Here is a 24,977-nt window from a genome sequence, read left to right as displayed (position 1 = left end):
CTGGTCAGAATTGTAAAAATTGGCTCGCTCATTAAGTACCAAATTGGCTCTGTCACTAAGGGGTTAAGTTAATTTACCACCTGTGTAAGCGCTATTGAATGTTGTCATTATTTACTTTAGTTTAATCACCAGCAGAGTTAATTAGATAGCAATGAGCGTGCCGAGCGTTAGCTGGCTGGAAACATCTAGTGTGTGTATATATATATATATATATATATATATATATATATATATATATATATATATATATATTTTAACTTTTGAAAAAACTAAGCCTTACTCTATTTAGTGTAACTCTAATCCCAACTGAAAAAAATAAAAATTATTTAAAAAAAATTTAATCTGACAAGGGGATGACATGGGGGGGGGGGGGGGTAAATCAATTCGGTTTAGGGGATGTACACACGATGAGTTAGAAGGTAGAATTATTTTCTTTCATCACTTGCAGGACAGCACTCAGATGTAGTGTATCTCTCTTCTGTCCCAGAACAACTACAAGGAGAGAAGAGGGAGGCTAATATTGGCGGCTTTTGATCAACTACTGTGATAGCTTTTGACTACTTCGATAGACCCTATCAGCCAATGGGAAAGTTCCAGTGACTTCCAGTTGCATGCAAGCAGATCTTGGCAGGCACACTGCACATTGCACATGTACCCGCCATTTTCTGTCTGCTGAGGAAGGAGGGAGACCGGGAGATCGCTGATTTGGTACTTAAGGTACTGTGGTGGGCTTGGTTGACCACATTTCTCTCTTCTCTGATATGTTAGATCATATCAGAGGAGAGAGAAGTTAAGTTTATATCAGAATTTTTTTTTTTATGTGATCGCTGCTATTCGGTGAATAACGGCAGTTATGTTACAGGGGAACGAAAAAACGGCCCTGATCATGTTCTCCAGAGCTGAGACCCCAGAGATTTTCCAACGCTGGGGGTTGCAATACCCTTATTTCTCAGCACCGTTAAAAAGTGACGGTGAGGAATAAGTACCCTTAACTGCCACCGTTAAAAGGCGTATTGGTGGTTGTTAAGGGGTTAAGCAAGATTGTCTTTCATCTTAAGATTAATTTCTGCAATCTGTGGCATAGTGTAAGGATTATGGTTATAAAATATTTTAAAACGTTGTACAAATATAATAAAAACTATAATTTTATCCTATGTCAAGTTTCTTTTAAATTGAACCACAATAAATATTTCTGATACCACTAAAAGTGTCTGGCATGCCAACAAAGCTATGGCTGTAACAAATTGACGTACCGGTACGTCATGACGATCATGCTGGGACAGGTCCTGATCACTGCCAGGAGCTCAGCGTAAATGATATCTGAGCTCTGGCTGTCATAGCCTGGGGCGTTCTGGCACGGCTGTTTAACCCTCTAAATGCCACGATCAATAGTGATCACAGCATTTAGAAAGCTAGAAGAGTGAGGGGGCTCCCTCTCCTGTCCGATCGGCACTCCCACAACATCATTGTATGGGCACAATGGTTGCCATGATAGCAAGACATTAAATGACCACCTCCTGATCTGTCGGGTACTGTGGCCTGTTAGACCATACCAGGAGCATGGTATAAAAGGCGTTCTGTCAGTGTAACACTGATAGGTATAATGCATTACAATGCATCATTCCAGCAATGAGTGAAAAAAATTAACGTCCCATAGAGTGACTAAGTTAAAAAGTTAAAAAAAATATCACAAAGTACAAAACAAAAAATGGCAACAAAAAAAAACTTCTACGAGTAAATACGTATATTTTTATATAAAAACAAAGTATTCATTTGGTATTACCATGGAATGATCTGATCTATAAACCTGTCACACTGGTTAACCCCTTCAGTAATTACCTTGAAAATAAATAAAAAATGAAGTAAAAAACGATACTTTTTCATCATACAAACTAAAAAAAAGTGAACTAAAACTTGATCAAAACATGTGTAAATAAAAATGGTATAGCTGAAAACATCATCTTCCTGTGCCACAAAAAATAAGCCCCCATTCAGCTCCTTTCCAGGTCCATTTTCTGCTATTTCCCCTTTTGAAAATGTAAAAACTTGAGGCTATACAACATTTTAGTGGTAGAAAGGTAATTATTTTTTCTTCACAACTCAATAAATAGTATAACGTTTTGCGATATGCCTTGTGAAGAAACCGGATTATACTATTTTTAGCGAACCAAGAATATGCTGTTAGCTATACTTTTGCTTGTGTAAGTCTGTAATAGTGACTTGTAAGCTGATATTTCATATAACATAGTGTGTGCTTATCTTTGATGACTAGTGATGTTTGCTGATATGCTAATTATGTATTGTATTATGGAGCCAGTTTTTTGACTTCGAAAGCAGAGAGGGAAAAATTATGCAAATAGAGTAAATAATCAAGTAATACTACTTGTTCTCAAGTGATGCTGGACTGAAGAGCACTGGGTAAATCTAAAAATAGGTTACGTGCCTCTGTATAAAGAGAGTCTGAGACAGAGAGATGGGGGGAGAGAGACATCCAGAGATTCTGCCAAGACACATACATCCAAAGGACCAGAGACAGGACAGCTGTCGATATCATGGCACCATCTTGAGGGACACGGATCTATCATTCTACAGGAAATAATCTAGGGGTTTTCTGCTCTGGTTGGAAAAATACAGATCTGCTCCATTGGTCTTTGCTGGACCATGGATACGTTTGGAGAAAGCCAGGCTGGGACCTGCTTGTCACCTGGCTCCATGGAGATGTTCGGAAACACCAGGTTGTGACTCTCGTGTCAACTGGCCTTGTACCTCGTATGGACTCAATGGACTGTCATTTTCCTACGCTTGTCGTTACCTCCTCTCTGTGTGTCTACCACAGGTGGGGTAGCCAGCCCTGGGAGATCTTGACGTAACATTATCCTGGCGGGTCAGCAGAAGGGTGAGACTGTAATGTACACCATCTTGGGGAATTTTGCTGGGACTGTTTTGTGTTATCTGCCTGCATTGCCACACTATTTTACCCTCACCCTGTGTTGTCTGAGTAGTGTTATGCTCACTTTATAAGGAGAGCGGGCGTTCGGCTAGCGGACCTGGGACACCCGCTGATTCCCCCGTGTATTGACATGCCTGTGGTGTAAATATAGTCACTGAACACCTAGATGAATTCAATGAAGGGTGTAGTTTGTAAAGTAGGGTACCTTATGGGGAGTTCTGCTGTTGTGCACTTCAGGGGCTTTGCCAATGTGACATGGTACCCCGTAAATCATTCTAGCAAAATCTTAACTCAAATATGACCCTTCTGAGCTTTTCCACTGTACCTGAAAAGTAGTTTCTGACCACATTTGGGGTATCAGGTAACTGCATAACAAATGATGTCCTACCAATAACCCTTTTTGAAACCCGTAGCGTCTCCATTTTTCGTGGTGCCGAGCTGATGTTTTTAACTCCTTTCTGACCGGATAGTACGTCCGAGGTCAGAACCCCTGCTTTGATGCGGGCTACGGTGGTGAGCCCGCATCAAAGCCGGGACATGTCAGCTGTTTTGAACAGCTAACATGTGCCCGCAATAGCGGCGGGTGAAATCGCGATTCACCCGCCGCTATTAACTAGTTAAATGCCGCTGTCAAACGCTGACAGCGGCATTTAACCGGCGCTTCCGGCCGGGCGGCCGGAAATGAGCGCATCGCTGACCCCGTCACATGATCGGGGGTCAGCGATGCTTCTGCATAGTAACCATAGAGGTCCTTGAGACCTCTATGGTTACTGATCCCGGCTAGCTGTGAGCGCCACCCTGTGGTCGGCGCTCCATAGCACACCTGCATTTCTACTGCATAGCAGCGATCTGATGATCGCTGCTATGTAGCAGAGGCGATCGAGTTGTGCCAGCTTCTAGCCTCCTATGGAGGCTATTGAAGCATGGCAAAAGTAAAAAAAAAAAAGTAAAAAAAGTGAAAAAAATATAAAAAATATAAATGTTTAAATCACCCCCTTTTCGCCCCATTCAAAATAAATCAATTAAAATAAAATCAAACCTACACATATTTGGTATCGCCGCATTCAGAATCGCCCGATCTATCAATAAAAAAAGCATTAATCTGATCGCTAAACAGCGTAGCAAGAAAAAAATTTGAAACGCCAGAATTACGTTTTTTTGGTCGCCGCGACATTGCATTAAAATGCAATAACGGGCGATCAAAAGAACGTATCTGCACCAAAATGGTATCATTACAAACGCCAGCTCGGCACGCAAAAAATAAGCCCTCAACCGACCCCAGATCATGAAAAATTGAGACGCTACGGGTGTCCGAAAATGGAGCAATTGTTTTTTAGCAAAGTTTGGAATTTTTTTTCACCACTTAGATAAAAAATAACCTAGTCATGTTAGGTGTCTATGAACTCATAATGACCTGGAGAATCATAATGGCAGGTCAGTTTTAGCATTTAGTGAACCTAGCAAAAAGCCAATAAAAAAACAAGTGTGGGATTGCACTTGTTTTGCAATTTCACCGCACTTGGAATTTTTTCCCCGTTTTCTAGTACACGACATGCTAAAACCAATGATGTCGTTCAAAAGTACAACTTGTTTCACAAAAAATTAAAAAAAGTTATGGCTCTGGGAAGGAGGGGAGCGAAAAACGAACACGGAAAAACGGAAAATCCCAAGGTCATGAAGGGGTTAATGATACCATTTTGGTGCAGATACGATCTTTGAATCCCCCATTATTGTATTTTAAAGCAATAAAAACGTAATTCTGGTGTTTTGACTTTCTTTCTCGTTTATCGATAGGGTCAATTCTTTTTTTATATTGATAGATTAGGTGATTCTGAACGGGGTTAGTTCTGGGGGGTGGTAGATGACAGCCAGTTGGAGGGGAAATAGATGCAGACGGAGTGCACATCAAACGAGGGAAGAGTAGTGGAGGGTGGTAGCGGGATTGGCGTAAAGGAGCAGGTGTCCGGCAGGAGCAAGCCAACTCCTCCACCACGTTTAGTGCTGGGGCGAGGGGTGTGAGAGAGGTGAAATCTGCCATAGGAAAGTGCAGCCACTTTTTAGTTTTTGAATTTCCACAAAAATTTAAAATAACCAATACATTTCATAGTAACATAGTTATTAAGGTTGAAGGAAGACTATAAATCCATCTAATTCAACCCATAGCCTAACCTAACATGCCCTAACATGTTGATCCAGAGGAAGGCAAAAAGAAACCATGTGGCAAAGAGTAAGCTCCACATTGGGGAAAAAAAATTCCTTCCCGACTCCACATATGGCAATCAGACTAGTTCCCTAACAAGGAATCTAGTATATATACCCTGTAACATTATACTTTTCAAGAAAGGTATCCAGTCCCCTCTTAAATTTAAGTAATGAATCACTCATTACAACATCATACGGCAGAGAGTTCCATAGTCTCACTGCTCTTACAGTAAAGAATCCGCGTCTGTTATTATGCTTAAACCTTCTTTCCTCCAGACGTAGAGGATGCCCCCTTGTCCCTGTCTCAGGTCTATGACTAAAAAGATCATCAGAAAGGTCTCTGTACTGTCCCCTCATATATTTATACATTAAAATAAGATCACCCCTTAGCCTTCGTTTTTCCAAACTAAATAGCCCCAAGTGTAATAACCTATCTTGGTATTGCAGACCCCCCAGTCCTCTAATAACCTTGGTCGCTCTTCTCTGCACCCAACTTCAACTTCACATTTGTGTTCCACTTGTTGTTGATTCTTCACCAAAAATGTACATTTGGTATCTTTGTTTGAAGTATGATATGTGGGAAAAGGTTGAAAAGTTCCAGGGGGCCGAATACTTTCGCAAGGCACTGTATGTGTATATTTGATTTTTTTTTTAATTGTTTTATTTTGAATGGGGCAAAAGGGGGTGATTTGAACTTTTTATAATTTTTTTTAAAAAAATATTTTTAAAAACATTTTTTTTTTTACTGTTTGCATGCCTTTAATAGTCTCCATGGGAGACTAGAAGCTGCAGTTGTCTGATCGGCTCTGCTACATACAGGCGATGATCAGATCGCCTGTATGCAGCAGAAATGCTCACTTACTATGATCTCCGACCACCAGGCAGCGCTCATAGCAAACTGGCTATGACAACAATAGAGGCCTGCTGGAGAACTCTGGTTGTCATGCCAACCCATCGGTGACCCGCGATCATGTGACACTTCCAGTAAGCGTCAGTTAAATGCCTCCTTGTCAGATTGACAGCAGCATTTCATTAGCTAACAGCCGCAGGGGGATCGCAATTCCACCCACGGTGTTGCGGGCACATGTCAGCTGTATCGATAAGCTGTCATGTGCTCGGAAACAGGGAGTCCGACATCGGGGTACTACTACGCCTGATGTCGGAAAGGGGTTAAAATGCTCACTACATCTGTGGACGAATTCCACAAGAGATGTACTTTCCAAAATTGGTTTTGTAAATTTTGTTGGAGAAATAAGAAATTGCCGACAAGCGTTTTTCCACCCTAACTTCTTAAAGGGAACCTTTGAGCAGGTTTTACACAATAACCTACACACAGTGTCAGGTTGGCGCCATTATACTGATTAAAATGATACCTTGGTTGATTGCGTTTGCTGTTTAATCTTTTTGTTTTAAGTTTTGAGGTGATGATATGCTCATGCTCCGGGGGGGTCTTCATGTGGTGCTTTGCTTACATATTCACCAGTATGGCTTCTGACATTGATCTCTTACTGACCTGCCCACTATTTTACATAATTAATATTATGTATATTTCTTGAAAAAAAAATCTCCCTCTGCAGGCAGGTGTCAATGGTAGAGCCTGCGCTGCAGCTTGATCGCATTTGTAATGTGTATGCAACTAATTTCTTCCATATTATCCTTAAATTCATTTAAACAAAAATCAGTTTGAAAATGGCGCTGCCTGCACAGTAGTAGCTATCACTGACCATCTTGCTACAGAAAAAAAAAATGTCCTCCTCCAAGATGGCGCCACTGACGCAGGAGCAGCTATCGTATCTTCAAACTGATTTTTTTTTTTTTTTTTGAATGAATTTAAGGATAACATGAAAGAAATTAATTACATACATATTACATATGCAACCATGCTGCAGTGCAGGCACCACCGCTGGCACCTGCTTGCAGAAGCTTTTTTTCCAAGATACATATAAAATATTCATTATGTAAAATAGGGGGCAGGTCACTGAGGGATCAGTGACCTGTCAGAAGCCATACTGATGAATAGCTAATCAAAGCACCACATGAAGACCCCCCCCACAGGCCGCCCTGGAGCACGAGAATCTCATTAACTCAAAACTGAAAAGAAAGATTAAACAACAACCACAAGAACGATGTCATCGACCGAAGTATCATTTTAATTGGTATAACTGCGCCGACCTGACACTGTCTGTAGGTTTCTGTGCACAATCCTGCTGACAGGTTCCCTGATAATGATATGCTTGTGCTGCGGGGCGGCCTGTGGGGGGGTCTTCATGTGGTGCTCTGATTAGGTATTCATAATGCAGACTGCTGACAGGTCACTGATCCCTGAGTGACATCCCCCTAGTTTACATAATTAACCCCTTCGTGCCATGCGGCAACTGCAATTGTGCCAGCCGCAGTACTAGTACGGCGCACCGATCACCACGATCTCGCGCTTAGCGCCGCATGATCGGGTGCGGGTGTCAGCTGTATGTGACAGCTGATACCCCGCCGCAATGCTAGCACCGATTGCGGGCATTTGACCCCTCTGATGCCGCTGTCAGTAGTGACAGCGGCATAGAGGGGATCACGCAGGGACGGGGGCTCCCTGCACGCTCCCATGAGAATACCGCAATATGATCGCATTATTCTCATGGTCTCCATGGAGACCCTCCAATCCAAAATGGCTGCGGGGGTCCTTCAGTGAGGTGGCTTGCGAGCGCCTGCATAGAGCAGGCGTCGGCAAGCTTCCTGCACTGTCAGATCGCTGATCCGACACAGTGCTATGCAAAGTGTCAGATCTGCGATCTGATATGATACAGTGATGTCCCACCCTGGGACAATATTCTAAAGTAAAATAAATAAAATGTCTAAAAATATTTTTAACAAAAATTCCCAAATAATAAAAAAATATATAAATATATTTTTCCAATAAATCTATTTATTTATGTAAATAAAAAAAAACCTATAAAAGTACACATATTTGGTATCGCCGAGTCCGTAACGACTCGCTCTATAAAACCCCACTAGTTAACTCCTTCAGTGAACACCGTAAAAAAAAAACGAGGCAAAAAACAATGCTTTATCATACCACCGAACAAAAAGTGCAATAAAACGCGATCAAAAACACGGATGTAAATAAAATGGTACTGCTGAAAACTGCATCTTGTCCCGCAAAAAACAAGCCACAATACAGCTCCATCAGCAGAAAAATAAAAAAGTTATAGCTCTCAGAATAAAGTGAAAGCAAAAATAATTATTTTTTCTATAAAATAGTTTTTATTGTGTAAAAGCGCCACAACATGAAAAAAAAGATATAAGTGAGGTATCGCTGTAATCGTACTGACCCGAATAATAAAGCTGCCTTATCAATTTTACCACACGCGGAACGGTATATAGAAAAAAGCAATTCCTGATTTGCTGGTTTTTGTTCATTCTGCCTCCCAAAAATCAGAATAAAAAGCAATCAAAAAATGTCATGTGCCCGAAAATGGTGCCAATAAAAACGTCAATTCGTCCCGCAAAAAATAAGACCTCACATAACTGTGGGTCAAAATCTGGAAAAATTATAGCTCTCAAAATGTGGTGATGCAAAAACTATTTTTTGCAATAAAAAGCGTCTTTTAGGCTAGTTTCACATTTGCGTCTGTGCGCAGCGTAGCAACCGCAAACACATGCAAAAATGCATGCAAACGCATGCTAATACAGCGTTTTTTATCCGCGCATGACAGCAAAAAAACGCAGCGTTTGCATGCTTTTTTGCATAAGTTTGCGCTTTTTATGCCCATGCGTTAGATATTTCCAGCTGGGCGTGTCTCAATGGGCGTGTCTCAAAACAGTTCCTGGACATGTGCAGTCCGAAGTACGCAAGTGCATTGAACGCTTGCGTACGCAAGCGTTCCCATAGACAGTAATGCATTTTTTTGACGCACTCATCCACATGCACATGTCTGCACATATTTGACAGATTTTTGACGCCTCCAAAAATGCAACATGGTGCGTTTGCCGCGCCCAGCTGCACACTGAAAAAATGCATTCGAACGCATATCCATGTGTACACCATGTTAAAGATAGGTACGCATGACGCATGCGGATCTATGTGGATCGTACGCTGTGCACACAGATGCAAATGTGAAACCAGCCTTAGTGTGTGACAGCAGCCAAACATAAAAACCCGCTATAAATAGTAAATCAAACCCCCCTTTATCACCCCCTTAGGGGAAAATAATAAAATTAAAAAAATGTATTTATTTCCATTTTCCCATTAGGGTTAGGGCTAAAGTTAGGGTTAGGGTGGGGGCTAAAGTTAGGGTTAGGGTTGGGGCTAGAGTTGGGGATAGGGTTTGGATTACGTTTACGGTTGGGATTAGGGGTGTGTCAGGGTTAGGGGTGTGGTTAAGGTTGGGATAAGGTTTAGGGGCATGTTCGGGTTAGGGGTGTGGTTAGGGGTGTGCTGGGGTTAGGATTGGAGTTAGAATTGGGAGGCACATCAGGGGCTCTCCAAAAGCGAGATGGCATCCGATCTCAATTCCAGCCAATTCTGCGTTGAAAAAGTAAAACGGTGCTCCTTCCCTTCTGAGCTCTGCCGTGCGCCCAAACAGTGGTTTACCCCCATATATGGGGTATCCGAGTACTCAGGACAAATTGCACAACAACTTTTGGGGTCCAATTTTTCCTGTTCCCTTGTGAAAATGAAAATTGGGCTAAAAAATCATTTTTGTGGGGAAAAAATGATTTTTTATTTTCACAGCTCTGCGTTATAAACTTCAGTGAAACACTTGGGGTTTCAAACTTCTCACAACACATCTAGATAAGTTCCATGGGGGGTCTAATTTCCAATATGGGGTCACTTTTGGGGGGTTTCTGCTGTTTAGGTACATCAGGGGCTCTGCAAACGCAACGTGACCCACGCAGAGAATTCCATCAAAGTCTGCATTCAAAAATGGCGCTCCTTCCCTTCCAAGCTCTGCCATGTGCCCAAACAGTGGTTGCTACCCACATACGGGCTATCAGCATACTCAGGACAAATTGCAAAACAACGTTTGGGGTCCGATTTTCTCCTGTTACCCTTGGGAAAATAAAAAATTTGGGGCAAAAAGATAATTTTTGTGAAAATATGATTTTTTATTTTTACGGCTCTACATTATAAACTTCTGTGAAGCACTTGGCGGTTCAAAGTGCTCACCACACATCTAGATAAGTTCCTTAGGGGGTCTACTTTCCAAAATGGTGTCACTTGTGGGGGGTTTCCACTGTTTAGGCACATCAGGAGCTCTCCAAACACGACATGGTGTCCAATCTCAATTCCAGCCAATTTTGTATTGAAAAGTAAAACGGCTCTCCTTCCCTTCCGAGCTCTGCCATGCACCCAAACAGTGGTTCCCCCCCACATATGGGGTATCGGCGTATTCAGGACCAGGGTGGATTTGATTTAAATCACGATTTAAATCACGATTTAAATCACTAGTCAGTAAGGCTTGATTTAAATCAGTGATTTAAATCAAAGTTTCTACCTAAACTAGTTCTTGCTACTTTAGCATGCAAGTAGATCAAGATTTTTAGAATCACTTTTTATATTACTTTTTTCTCCCCAGTTTAATGGGTTAATCATTCATATTTGGACACCACTGTTCTGTTGTACTTAGGAAGGAGAAAAATAATCCTGACCTTAATAACAATTTAAATAGATTTATTCAACTGAAACAATAACATTACAGCATAAGTTATTTGCTTAAACAAACATCCATTTTTGTTAACTAATTTGGCTAAACAAAATATATATATATATTTTAAGAAACTTAGACTGTCAGCCCAGCCGACACATGAAAAACTTAAATACTACTGTCCCTGCTGTCCTCTGTAGCTCACTTGTCGTCATCTTCATCATCATCTTCTTCTTTGTTCCTATTCATAATCTGGAAAAGAAAAACAAGCTTTCCTGCTTTATTGGGTCCCAACCGATTTCTCAATTTAGAATGAATGAGTCCAAAGGAAGAGAATATTCTTTCAACGCCTGCAGAAGAAGCTACTGCTGTTAAAAGTGAAATCATTACTTGAACAGTCTCTAAATCCAAGCGCTTAAGTGACTTCCACCAGTTTACTGGTGTGACCTTCCTTAAAATATCTTCAGCAAACATATATTTCTTGAATGGTTCCCCCTTAGCTCTGAAGTTTATTATAGTTGGCATTAAAGATGGATGATTGCTGGATACCCATGTCATAGCTAACTCCTCTTCCTCGGCACTTAGGTTTTGACCCTGATATTGGATATTGACAATATTTGCCAAAAAATGAGCTGGAGTCAGTGCTTGTCCCATTCGTTTGTTTACTGCTTGTAATTTAATTCTGTCCATGTGTAGTTCTGTTTTTAAGTGTTCACTCAGTTCCTTCCAAATTTCAACAGCATCCGCAATAAAACAGCTATTTTTCTGTATTTTGTTTAAAGCTTGAGAGATGGGTTTCAGGAAGCTCAGCATATATTCAACATTTCTCTTAAGCCCAATGTTGAGGATTTTGGCCGTGACAGTGCAATCTATTTTATCTCGATTTTCTTCACAAAGTGTCATCAGAATAGGCCAGTTTTTTTATATACTGCTCAAAACAGTCCACCACAGAGTTCCATCTAACATCTTGTGGGAGTGTTAGCTTGGTTCCACCCATCCTTTTCAGAGCTGCTGCAGCAAAATGATTATTACGGAAGTATTTAGCAATTTCAACAACATTAGCCTTTATTTCTGGAACACTTAAGTCTTTGGCTAAGAGGTGCAGCAAATGAGCACTGCAACCATATGTTATTAGCAGCTTTGTATTCCCTCCCTTCTCTTCTAAATCTCTTCTCATCTTGGATACGTTTGCAGCATTGTCAGTGACCAAACTGCGTACTAGACATTTGAATTTTTGTTCACATGTCGTTATAGCTTTTATTGCCACTTCTTGTAAGTATTCTGCTGTGTGTGCATTTCCTGACGTATCAGTTGTTTGTGCAAGGAAGACTTTACCTTCTTCTGTTGTTATACAAGCACATACAATAGGATCATTGTGGACATTACTCCACCCATCAATACTTAGGTTAACAATTTTACCCTCCAGAGCTGTTGCACATTGCTCCATTTCTCTGTCATACACTTGATCCAGCAGTTTCCCTGCAACATCAGCTCTGCTGGGTGGACTGTATCCTGGTCTCAGTGACTGAACCATATTAATGAAATGTGGGTTCTCAGTCAGACGGAAAGAAGAGTTCGTTGCATAAATAAACTGGGCAATTTTTTCATCAATCAACTCTTTTTCTAATCTGCTAGTTCTTATCACAAACCTATCTATGGTGGTTCCAGGAGGTAAAGGTTTTTTCTTCCTTTTGGGTGATGGTGATATGTGGCTGTGGGTGTCTGATGATGATGCTGCTGCTAATGAAGCACTATCCTGGATGGATAACTCTGAAACTGTAGAACAGGATGATGGTGATCTTGGAGGTGGATAGTTTCCAGAATCCATGAATTCCCCTAAACAAAAAAAGTCAATGCTGTTATTTTATTGTTTATACAATTTCTGCTTATTGTACACAACACATCACTGCCCCTGCCCCAAAAGGAATATTTGTTTTTCTTCATAACTGTACCAAATGACAGTAACATGCAGTAATAATAAGAAATATAATTTTTCTCACACGTGACATGACAGTTCAGTCTTTAGAAATAGGATTCAATAAAAATGTTTACCAACCTGAAGATCCTGCCTGTTCAGAAGTGTTTCTTTGGTCATCTTCATCACCGCACTTCTCATGATGTTGCCTCATTCGCGCCACCAGGCCTTGCATCTCTTTGTTGCATAGTTTGCATTTTGCACGCATGCCTGCCTTACCGATAGGCGAAGGAGCTTCATTAAAATATTCCCAAACTGGGTCTCTTTTACGGCCTGCTGCCATTATAAGGAAAGAATGTAATAAACCTCAGATCGTACACACAAACAGATCCAGACTTGTCTGTCTGTGGCTATGCTGCAGTATTGTGCTCAAAGTTTCACTTTTATTTTCTTGTCTGCTTGCCCTTCCTCCTCCTTACACTTAGATTCACATTCTTCTTGTGTTGTGCAGATCTATTCCACTCCAAACAATCAGAAACATATTGTCTAACTTCTTGGACTTGGCACTGAAGGGGTTGATTCTGTATTCATAGGTTTGTAGAACAATAGGATTAAGGTCTTTTTCTCAACTCTGTTCATGTTGTAACATTTTTGCAGTGAAGAAGAGGCTGGGACCTCTGCGGAGTCAAATTCAGTTTTGAGAACTGCGTAAGTAAAGCGAGCGTCTGTGATAATATAGGAGAGAAACTGCCCACTAATCCTACAGAAACCTCTGGAAGAGCATGGTATTGTGAATGTTACACATATACAGCCTTTATTCTACTGAGTTAAACAACTCAGCTTTATCTCATGATGGAAGAACCTTTGGATGGTAAAATATTATCCTCAAAAAGCAGTTTATTGAAAAAAATCTGATTTAAATAAAAAAAATCAGATTTTTTTTATTTTTTTTTTTAAAAACATTGATTTTTATCCACCCTGTTCAGGACACATTGCAGAACAACTTTTTGGGTCCAATTTCACCTGATACCCTTGGTAAAATAAAACAAATTAGATCTGAACTAAATTTTTTGTGAAAAAAAGTTAAATGTTCATTTTTTTTTTTAACATTCCAACTATTCCTGTGAAGCACCTGAAGGGCTAATAATCTTCTTGAATGTGGTTTTGAGCACCTTGAGGGGTGCAGTTTTTATAATGGTGTCACTTTTGGGCATTTCCTGTCATATAGGCTCCTCAAATTCACTTCAAATGTGAGGTGGTCCCTAAAAAAAATGGTTTTGCAAATTTTGTTGTTACAATGAGAAATCGCTGGTCAACTTTTAACCCTTATAACTCCCTAACAAAAAAAATTATGTTTCCAAAATTGTGCTGATGTAAAGCAGACATGTGGGAAATGTTGTTTATTAACTATATTATGCGATATAACTCTCTAATTTAAGGGCATAAAAACTAAAAGTTTGAAAATTGCAAAATTTTCACAATTTTCGCCAAATTTCCGTTTTTTTCACAAATAAATGCAAGTCATATCGAAGAATTTTTACCACTATCATAAAGTACAATATGTCACGAGAAAACAGTCTCAGAATCACCAGGATCTGTTGAAGCGTGTCAGAGTTATGACCTCATAAAGTGACAGTGGTCAGCATTGTAAAAATTGGCCCTGTCACTTAGGTGAAAACAGGCTTCTGGGTGAAGGTGTACATTCTGAAGAAAAAAACAAATGCTTTTGCAGGCAGGTATCAGCCGTGTCACCTGCGCTGCAGCATAATCACATGTTTAGTGTCCAGTTAATAACTATTTTTGATGTTATTGAGCAAGTGTAAAAAAACCTCAATTTGAAAATGGCACCCACCGCACCTGCGCAGTAGCAGCTATCAGTGTGTTTATAGAGATCCTATAGCTACTATTGCGCAAACGCCAGCGGTGCCATCTTGCTGGAGAAGAAAAAAAAATCCTCCAAGATGGCGCTGCCTGTGCAGTAGCAGCTCCCGGAGATCGCCAATAGCTGTTACTGCGCAGGCATAGGCAGCCCCATCTTGGAGGAGGACATTTTTTTTTCTTCTCCAGAAAGATGGCGCCTGCGCAATAATAGCTATAGAATCGCTATACACACCGATAGCTGCTACTGTGCAGGAGCAGCAAGCACCATCTTTCCCTTCACCCATGACAAGACACCTGAAAGAGGGATCCGCCCAGCCAGGACAGGACCCTATTGAAGTAAAAGGGCGATACCTCTCCCCCGCTTCAGTTGGGTTCCAGTTGAATGGGATTCCCGTAATGAAACTGGACAGTAACCTGTAATAAGTGAAAGGAAAGGTCCCTGGCCCGTCCCGGTGTCAGAAGAATAGGTCTCTTACCAGTGGCGCCAGCCTTTGGGTGGCTGGAAGCGCCATCCATGGGTCCCCCGGGAGCTTGGTGCACAGGCGGCTCTATCCTGGCTCGGTCCGCCGCACTGCCATCTCCCTGCTGCGCTCCCCAGGGCCGGCTCCCAGCTGATCTCAGTGTGATAGAGCGGCTGGGGCATCTTCCGGCGAGTACCACTGATGTCACAAGCGTAGGGCACAGGGCACACTGGCTAAGCGTGCCTGAGTGATGTCAGGAAGGTGCACCGGAAACAAGATTGCGGCACCCTACGCAGCGCCGGCCGGTATATTGGAACAGAAGCACTCCCTGACGGCTTTTAAGGGGTAAGACAACCATCGGAACCGGAAGTGAGGCCCCACAAGATGGCGCTGGCTACCCCTTCTTAAGGGCAAGCAGCGGAGCAGGTAGCTGCTGAGGCCAGATCATCGCACCAGATGAAGATGGATCAAAGCAATTTGCAGCAGCAACAGCCAACTGCTCACCATCAGCTTGGTCACAAGGCAGGCAGCCGTTTAAGTGGCAGGAGCAGCAGCCGTCCGAGCCAGAGGAGCAGGGCATCCCAGGGCTCCTCATTGTCCAGAGAGGATACGTTATGTGTCCCACTGCAGCCTCCGAATCCGGTACCCTTGTGTCAGGGACATGAGGTATTTCATGGTCTATGATCACGCACACTGAGCTCTGCTATGTCCCTTAAAGCTGAGCACAGACACACTGTGGGCTCTTCCATCACCTCTCTTCGTTCTGCAGAAAGCGCTCCTTCCCTGTCTTGGCTTGCAGGTAACTCCCTCCCCCCTGAATACAGCTGTAACTGGAAACTCCAGTGTGGGACTCTGTCCCCCTCCTCCCTTTCGAAGGCAGAAGGGTGTACAAATCTTTTTGTCTGAAAACCATGTGCTGTCTTGTTCATGTACTACCTTAATATTAAGGTACAATTGGACCCCACTTAGTGACAGAGATATGGAAGTTACATTTTCGGCCCCTGCGTTGTCTGGGCCATCAACCAGTGCTTCCCAATTTCCTGTACCCTTGGTATCTGAGAAACGAACTACTGTTTACTCGCTGTGCCTAGCAAGGGCATGTTTGGTCTCAGTAGAATGCTAGTCGCAAAACAAGATCAATAATAATTCCGTCGTCGCTATACGAGGTTGCATCCTGGAGCTACGGTGGGTATAAATGTTCCATAACTCTGAGTCCCTCTGAGAAAGGAGTGCATTTCATAGCTCTGCCCATTCAGTGATGTCACGACCTAATGGTATAAGACCCGGAGAGCTCAGTTTTCACTAGCTTTTGACCAGGAAGCTAGCTGAGAGTTTGTTATGCACTGGGATATATGTTTGCCCTTCCCCCGAGCCACATGGTTTGCCATGATCTGAAATGATATGAGAGAAATGTAAGTGTTCTTTTCAATTTTAATCCCATTTTATTTGTAATCGTATTGTACATATGATATTTGTCTCCTTTATAATATCTTTTTATTCCTCTGTAAACACTGCCTACCTTTTGCTGGAGTAAAATATAAACCTACTAGCTTGTCTCTCCATGCTCTATAACGAACTGTCACGTCCTCTGAAGTGAATTACGCTACTGATTTGGGTTGGCTCTGGACCCGTTAATAATTACGAAATCGGAGCTGGTTGCAACAGATTTGTCCTGTGCGTTGGGAGGCTTTGTAGCGACGGCGGCATTGATAATTATTGTTCCCGCTTGAGTGGGAGTACTTATTTCGCCCTTGCTGCAGTGTGCCCAATAGCCAGTACGTAGCAGGCAGCCTTTCTGGCGACTAATTACCCTAGGTGCAGTACACTCACTGACTTGAGTGTAAGGGGGGTGCCAGAGAGCTGCAAATTCCAAACTGGATGTGGGATATAGATAAATCCCCTTCAGAAAGAACCAGGTGCAACCAAACCACCCCAGTTCATGACAAATTGGTGTGAGTGGTGGGGATGATAAAGATATCTTCCCCATGAACTGTGACATATTAGTGGGATCCCTGACATACCCAGTGGAATTTGTGACACCTTGAATGACAACGGGTGGTGATTGATCTCCGTGAATGTCATCATTTTGTTTATAGGCCCATATTGTTTGTTTAAATCATTAGGACACGCCTAGAAAAGTTATGGTAATAAAGAGGGAACAGGGAGTGCGCGCTATGCAAAGGCCCCCTATCAGTAGATTGACAGAAGGCCATATTCTCCGACTGCATCCACAGGACAATAAGTGAGGAGACCCCTGATTTGGCAGCAAGCCTTCGATCCGTTATTAGGTCCAAAGTGGAGGGCTCCATTAAAACCTGTCTCGAATTACAACAACCTAATGGGGGGGGGGGTCGGTCAGCGGACAGTACAACAAACACACAACAGCATGGTATAGGGGAGAGGAAGGCCCTACCAATAGGGAAAGAGGGATGGACACCTCCTGCTCAAACCTGAGCCTGTCCCTGCACTCCCCTAATGCCATAAGTGGGTCCTTCCCCCCCCACCTTCGATAGGAACCTCGTCCCTCGCCGTCACCTAGCACTGCCCTGGCTAGTGCTCAGGCCGATAAGGGGCTTGCCTCACCACTGCAGATGGAACAACACAGGGGACAGTGACAAACACGAGACAGACAAGGAAAAAACACCACACTTAGGTTCTCCGCTGCCAAGCTCCACACCACAGATGACACAGAAACAGGAATCCAAACTCCAGAAGTAGCTGGCACCAGAGAGCTGCAACTGCACGGCTGGTCTCCAGAGAATAACTCTATCGCTAAGTCAGCTGATGCATTAGGTGACCATTTAAAGGATGGTAGGAGTGGTCATCACCCACATCAGCTGACCTAGCAACTCTACAGTTGCAGCAGGATGTCACAGCAAGGGAAACTAACATTAACCCTCGCTGGCCTGAAAGGAAAAAAGCTACATTTAAAACCTAGTGGAACCAGAGCTGCCAGGAATCCAAAAATAGATGGTGACAAAACCCTGTTGGAAAAAGGGAAGAAAATGCGTAGATAGAAAAATTTCCTTTAGCTCTGACTCCTCTCCAGACTCATCAAAACTATGCTGAATCCTTGTCCTCCTTCTCCTTGGACAGTGACACGGGGCAGACTGTGTTTTCCCATGGAGGACATAGTCTACTTAAAGGGCCACTGTCACCCCCTCCAGCCATTATAAACTAAAAGAGACACCTTGTGCAGCAGTAATGCTGCAGTCTAACAAGGTGGCTCTTTTAGTTTTTGATTCTGTTATTCCCTCAATAAAGCGTTTTAAAATTTGCCCTAACTACCTGTCTGTAGACCTGGAGGCGGTCCGAAGCCTCCTCTGTGAATCTCCCAACGGCCGTCACTCTTCTCTTCTGGGGATGTGGTCGCTGCCCCCTTCGCGCTGTTTCTTCTTAAATCCGGCGCCTGCGCTGTGCGTGCCTGCCTGTGACAGGCGCAGTCTTCATTGTCCGTCATAGGTCAGATGCAGGGTGCCTGACTGCGCCTGTGCGGGCAGTGCGGCCACCCTGTTGCTGAATCTCCGCCCCGCACTGTGTTATTCATTATGCACAGTGCGGGGCTGGGGTTCCTGGGCATGCGCACTGCGCTGTTCAGACGCTCCCCCGGTCCCCCGCCTTCCAGCGTTGCTGTAATATACAGGTTTCCTTGCCAGCGTTTGGAATGAAGCAGCCGCAAATAACAACGCTGGAAGGCGGGGGAGCTGGGGGAGCGTCTGAGCTGGAGGTGTCAAGAGATAGAATCCTGCCAGACATGTCTCTATTACACAAAGCTGCAGCATTCCTGGCGGATACATCTGCTGACTCTGAGACCGGCAGCCAGATCTGCTGGTCTATCAAACGTGGCAAGATGGGCCTTATGGCTCAAAGGCTGTCCAGGAAATCTGCAGTCAGAGAACAAGCTATGTTCCTTACCGTGTGATGGCCAGTTTTTATTCGGGAAAAAGCTGGATGACATCCTGGAGAAAGTGGGTGACAGGAAGAAGGGCTTTACCAGGTTCTCAATGGAGAAGAGAAAATCTTCTTTTCGGAGGAAAAAATTCAATAGAGGACGTCCTCTGGGAGAAAGAATGTAGTGGGAAGATAGAGGGAAAAAGGGAATCTGGATTCATGTTCGGCGGTCCTTTCTCCACTTCCAAGAAGTCCTTACAATGCTGCCAGAACAGCAGTAGGGGGGATGCTTTCACTCTTTGTTCAGGCCTTTGATAACATCTCCTCCTGAACCTGGGTCCTGAATATAGTGAGGAAAGACCTGAGGATAGAGTTCTACCATCTACCACCTCAGACATTTGTAGTAACCCCTTGTCAGAATATCGACAAGAGAACAACTTGCCTTAGGGACAGAGATTCTGCGCCTAGTGCACAAACAGGTTTTACGCGAGGTTCCGGGCGAACAAAAAAGAAGGGGATTTTATTCCCCCCTCTTTTTGATAAAGAAGCCGGATAGCTCATTCAGAACCATCATAAATCTCAGAGGTCTCAATCGCTGGGTGAAAAATCATACCTTCAAGATGGAGTCAGTGAGTACAGCCATAAAACTTCTCCATCAGTTATTGTTCCTTATCTGGACTACTTTCTGTTAGTAGGAAGATCAGAGGAGTACTGTGCCTGGCAATTGTATGAGGTGTCAGTGACCTTAAAAGAACTGGGCTGGATGATGAATACTCAAAAATCAAGGCTACAACCCCTAAGGGTGCAGACCTTCTTGGGCCGTGTCCTGAACTCTGAGCTGCAGGCTTGTTTCTTGCCCGAAGACTAGGTAGAGAAGGTGGTGAACCTAACCTTGGCAGCCATAGAACTTCCACAGATGACCCTGAGGAAAACCATATCCTTGTTGGGAACCTTAACGTCCTGTATGCTAGCAGTCAAATGGGCCCAATTCCATACCAGGCAGCTGCAGTGGGAGATACTGTCCACACAAAGATCGCTAAGAGGGCGTTTAGAAGGGAGGGTAGATCTTTCTTCAAAGGTCAGAAACTCCCTCAGATGGTGGACAGAGAGGGTGAGATTGACATCAGAAGTTCAATGGGAAAGACCAGTAAGCAACATAATCATGACAGAATCAAGCATCTCAGGGTGGGAGGCACACCTGAGACGTCAGGCGATTCAGAGGTCTTGGGCGCCTCCGGAGCTGGAGACATCATCAAATCTAAAAGAACTGTGGGCGGTATAAAGGGCTCTAGAAAGCTTTCTCCCTCTCCTCCTGGGTTGCCATGTCCGCATTATGTCAGACAACCGAGCCACAGTGGCATACATCAATCACCAGGGGGGGAACAATGGTAGCAGCAAACAACATTCTCCTGGTGTCTGAACATCTTTTGTCCCTTATGGCACTGCACATAAGGGGGGCAGAGAACGTCGAGGCAGACTTCCTAAGCCACAACAGACTGAAGCAGGGGGAATGGGCCCTAAACCCTAGAGTGTTCCAGCAGATAGTCCATCTGTGGGGAGTGCCTAAAATAGATCTGTTTGCCGACAAAAACAGGAAGGTACAAAGGTTCTGTTCTCTGAACCCCAGAGAAAATCCATTTGGAGTACACTCCCTCCAGATTCCCTGGAACTTCAGGATTGATTAAGGCTTTCTTCCAGAAGTCATGAACCAACCGGTCATGAGGAAAATCAGGAGGGATCGAGAGTGATTAGGATTGCCCCCCTTCTGGCCAAAAAAGAACTTGGTTTCCCCTGTTAACGACAATGTCTCTATTAGACCCATGGATCCTGCTGGAGATTCCGGACATTCTCAGTCAGGGGCCAATATTCTACACCCAAGTGAAGGGCTTCCATCTAGCAGCGTAGAATTTGAAAGGGCACTACTGAGTAGTAGGGAGTTTTCACTAGGGCTAATTTCCACCTAGCTGAAAAGTAGGGAAACCCATAACAACAAAAATCTTTGGCATGACATGGAGAAAATTAATGGAATTTTTAGGAAAGCCAATAGGCAAAAAGCCTCCAATCGGTCACATCCTAGAGTTCCTGCAGTCGGGGTTTGAACTGGGGTTGGCTGCTAGTACCCTAAAGGTCCTGGTGTCTGCCTTGGTTGCATTATATAGTTGTAACTTTTCAGCTAATTCATGGGTGGCAAGGTTAATAAAATCCTGTGATAGATCCAGACTAGTCCCAGTCCCGAAGGTTCCTCCATGGGATCTGAATTTGGTATTAGAGGCTCTGCCCAAGGAGCCGTTTGAACCCGTACAGGAGTTTTCAGTGAAATGTCTTACCCTAAAAACAATCATATTAGTTGCTCTATCATCAGCCCATAGGGTGACTTACAGGCCCCTTCTATAAATCTTCCTTATAATTAAATATATGAGGATAGTATTGTGTTAAGATCTCATCCAGCTTATCTTCCCAAGGTGGCATCAAAATTTCATTGAAGTCAAGAGATTGTCCTACCCTTCTGTAATAACCCTAAGAATCCGGGGGATAGGTAGTTTCATAATCTTGATGTTAGAAGGGCCATGTTAGAGTATATATCAGTGACTAGCCAGTCCCTATTAGAAAGCTTCCAGGGTAGTAGGGTTATGGGGTGTCGAAGGGTGCCATTGCCAGGAGGATTAGGGAGGCCATTAATATAGCTTACTCTGCTAGTGGTACGCCAATCCCTGATGGCATCAAGCCTCACTCCACCAGAGCCATGGCGACCTCCTGGGCACAGAAAACTGAGGTATCGATTGACCAAATCTGTAAGGCCACTACCTGATCCTCGCCATCCACCTTCCTTAAGCACTATAGATTGGACCTATCCTCCTCTGCTGCTAACTTAACCTTTGGTAGAAAGGTGCTGCAAGCGGTGGTTTCTCACTAAGGTGTTTCAGTGTCTCCAAAAGTCTCTCAGGTGTGCTGTCATAGGTGAAGGGAAAACACCAAGGTTACTTACCGGTAGCCGGTTTTTCCAGAACCCATGACAGCACCCATATATAACCCGCCACCCCCCCTTTTTTCACCACATGTGTCACCATATGGGTGTGCACTATAGTTTGGGTGTTTTGATGATGTGGTGTTGGTTATATGTGTAAATTAACCGGGAGGTCCTCTCATACTCTGTAACCAACTGAACGGGGGAGAGGTACCGCCCTTTTTATTTCAGTAGGTTCCTGTCCTGGCTGGGCGGATCCCTCTCTCAGGTGTGCTGTCATGGGTTCTGGAAAAAACTGCTATCTTTGAGTAACCTTGGTGCTTCAAATTGATTTTTTTTTTTTTTTTACTCTTGCTCAATAACATCAAGAACACTAAACATGCGATTATGCTGCAGCGCAGGTGACACTACTGACACCTGCTTGCAGAAGCTTTTGTTTTTTCTACAGTACAGTGGGTACGGAAAGTATTCAGACCCCTTTAAATTTTTCACTCTTTGTTTCATGGCAGCCATTTGGTAAAATCAAAAAAGTTCATTTTTTTTTCTCATTAATGTACACTCTGCAAACCATCTTGACTGAAAAAAAAAACCTAAATATAGAAATTTTTGCAAATTTATTAAAAAAGAAAAACTGAAATATCACATGGTCATAAGTATTCAGACCCTTTGCTCAGACACCCATATTTAAGTTACATGCTGTCAAATTCCTTGTGATCCTCCTTGAGATGGTTCTACTCCTTCATTGGAGTCCAGCTGTGTTTAATTAAAGTGATAGTACTTGATTTGTAAAGGCACACACCTGTCTATATAAGACCTCACAGCTCACAGTGCATGTCAGACCAAATGAGAATCAGGAGTTCTAAGGAACTGGCCAAGGAGGTCAGAGACAGAATTGTAGCAAGGCACAGATCTGGCCAAGGTTACAAAAGAATTTCTGCAGTACTCAAGGTTCCTAAGAACACAGTGGCCTCCATAATCATTAAAAGGAAGAAGTTTGGGACCACCAGAAGTCTTCCTAGACTTGGCCGTCTAGCCAAACTGAGCAATCATGGGAGAAGAGCCTTGGTGAGAGAGGTAAAGAAGAACCCAAGATCACTGTGGCTGAGTTCCAGAGATGCAGTAGGGAGATGGGAGAAAGTTACACAAAGTCAACTATCACTGCAGCCCTCCACCAGTCGGGCCTTTATGGCAGAGTGGCCCGACGGAAGCCTCTCCTCAGTGCAAGACATATGAAAGCATAGAGTTTGCTAAAAAACACATGAAGGACTCCCAGACTATGAGAAATAAGATTCTCTGGTCTGATGAGACGAAGATAGACCTTTTTGGTGATAATTCTAAGCAGTATGTGTGGAGAAAACCAGGCACTGCTCATCACCTGCCCAATACAATCCCAACAGTGAAACTGTCATGTCGGACGCTGTTCATACCAGGGCGTTCGACAGACAGCGGTAATTCCGCTTTTGTCCACTATGTGCTCAGTGGCGTCGGCTAGATTTTATCTAGCTGGTCCGGGGTTAATTTAGCTGGTGCTCGGATTGGAAGCTGGGCCACGCCCACTGCCTTTAAATAGTTCTTCTGAACATTGGGCGTCGCCGATTATAGCTTCTGTCTAGTGCTTGTTTATCTCGGTCTGGAGTGGTGAGCTAGGAGTTGGAGTATCGTATCTGGTGGTGTATTTCCCTTTGTCTTATTTACTCCTTCCTATATTTGTATTTATTTTGCCCTGCGCATTTATAGTGTATTCCTGAGTGACTGCGGCGTGGTGTATATTTTCCGTTATCCTTGTCTGTGCTAACTGTGGGTATTGGTGTATGATCTTTTCACTGGGTGGTGGGCGATGGTTTCAGCCTAGGGTTGAAACAGGAGACAGGGCGAGGGTCGAGGCCTAGACATGCACACCATCAGTGTAAACTCTAGGTAGAGGGTCAGTCAGGATTTCCCTAGTCTGAGGGAAATTGCAGGGGCCCAGGTTATTAGCTCTTGCCCACCTAATCTTCCCGTGACAGAAACATGGTGGTGGTGGCAGCATCATGCTATGGGGGTGTTTTTCAGCTGCAGAGATAGGACGACTGGTTGCCTTTGAAGGAAACATGAATGCGGCCAAGTACAGAGATATCCTGGCTAAAAACCTCTTCCAGAGTTCTTTGGACCTCAGACTTGGCCAAAGGTTCACCTTCCAACAAGACAATGACCCTAAGCACACAAATAAAATAACAAAGGAGTGGCTTCAGAATAAATCTGTGACCATTCTTGACTGGCCCAGTCAGAGCCCTGACCTAAACCCAATTGAGCATCTCTGGAGAGACCTGAAAATGGCTGTCCACCAACGTTCACCATCCAGCCTGACGGAACTGGAGAGGATCTGCAACAAAGAATGGCAGAGGATCCCCAAATCCAGGTGTGAAAACTTATTGCATCATTCCCAAGATGACTCATGGTTGTACTAGCTCAAAAGGGTATTTCTACTTACCGTATATACTCGAGTATAAGCCGAGATTTTCAGCCCACTTTTTTGGGCTGAAAGTGACCCTCTCGGCTTATACTCGAGTCAGTGTCGGTGTGGGGTCGGCGGGTGAGGGGGAGCGGCGGCTGTGATATACTTACCTGCTCCTGGCGCTGTCCCTGCATTTCCCATGGTCTCCGGGCAGCACTTCCTGTGTTCAGTGGTCACGTGGTACCGCTCATTAAAGTAATGAATATGCACGCATATTCATTACTCTAATGAGCGGTACGTGACCGCTGAACACAGGAAGATGCCGCCGGCTCCCGGAGACCATCTGACAGTGAGACGCTGCCAGGGACCGCGCCGGGAGCAGGTGAGTATATCAGGGGAGGGGGGGGGAGCATTGCGAGATAGTCACCTTCCTCGTTCCACCGCTGCGGGCCGCTTTGTCTTTCGTCCTCTGGCTGTGACTGTACAGGTCAGAGGGTGCGATGACGTGATTATTATGCGCTCTGCCCTCTGCCTGAACAGTCAGTGCCGAGGATGGAAGACAGAGCAGCGCGCAGCGATGGAACGTGGAAGGTGACTATCGCAAGTGCCGGGGGCCTGAGCGAATTGAGGTGAGTATGT

At 43.8% G+C, this 24,977-nt stretch overlaps 2 protein-coding genes across 4 annotated transcripts in view; one reads left to right on the top strand and one right to left on the bottom strand.

The window, feature by feature from the left end:
* TXN2 (thioredoxin 2) overlaps positions 1-24,977 on the top strand; it is a 244,687-nt gene that overhangs the window by 79,956 nt on the left and 139,754 nt on the right. The window lies entirely within an intron of this gene.
* The window catches only part of LOC143788366 (uncharacterized), a 108,645-nt gene continuing 94,260 nt past the window's right edge, over positions 10,593-24,977 (bottom strand). Inside the window, exon 2 of the mRNA XM_077278012.1 lies at positions 10,593-12,627. Coding sequence (XP_077134127.1) covers positions 11,681-12,619 — 939 coding nt within the window. The 5' untranslated portion in view covers positions 12,620-12,627 and the 3' untranslated portion in view covers positions 10,593-11,680. The remainder of the gene's footprint in view (positions 12,628-24,977) is intronic.

The sequence above is a fragment of the Ranitomeya variabilis genome, chromosome 8, assembly GCF_051348905.1.
Source record: "Ranitomeya variabilis isolate aRanVar5 chromosome 8, aRanVar5.hap1, whole genome shotgun sequence".
Lineage (NCBI taxonomy): Eukaryota > Metazoa > Chordata > Amphibia > Anura > Dendrobatidae > Ranitomeya > Ranitomeya variabilis.
This window is presented reverse-complemented; position numbering and strand designations above follow the sequence as displayed.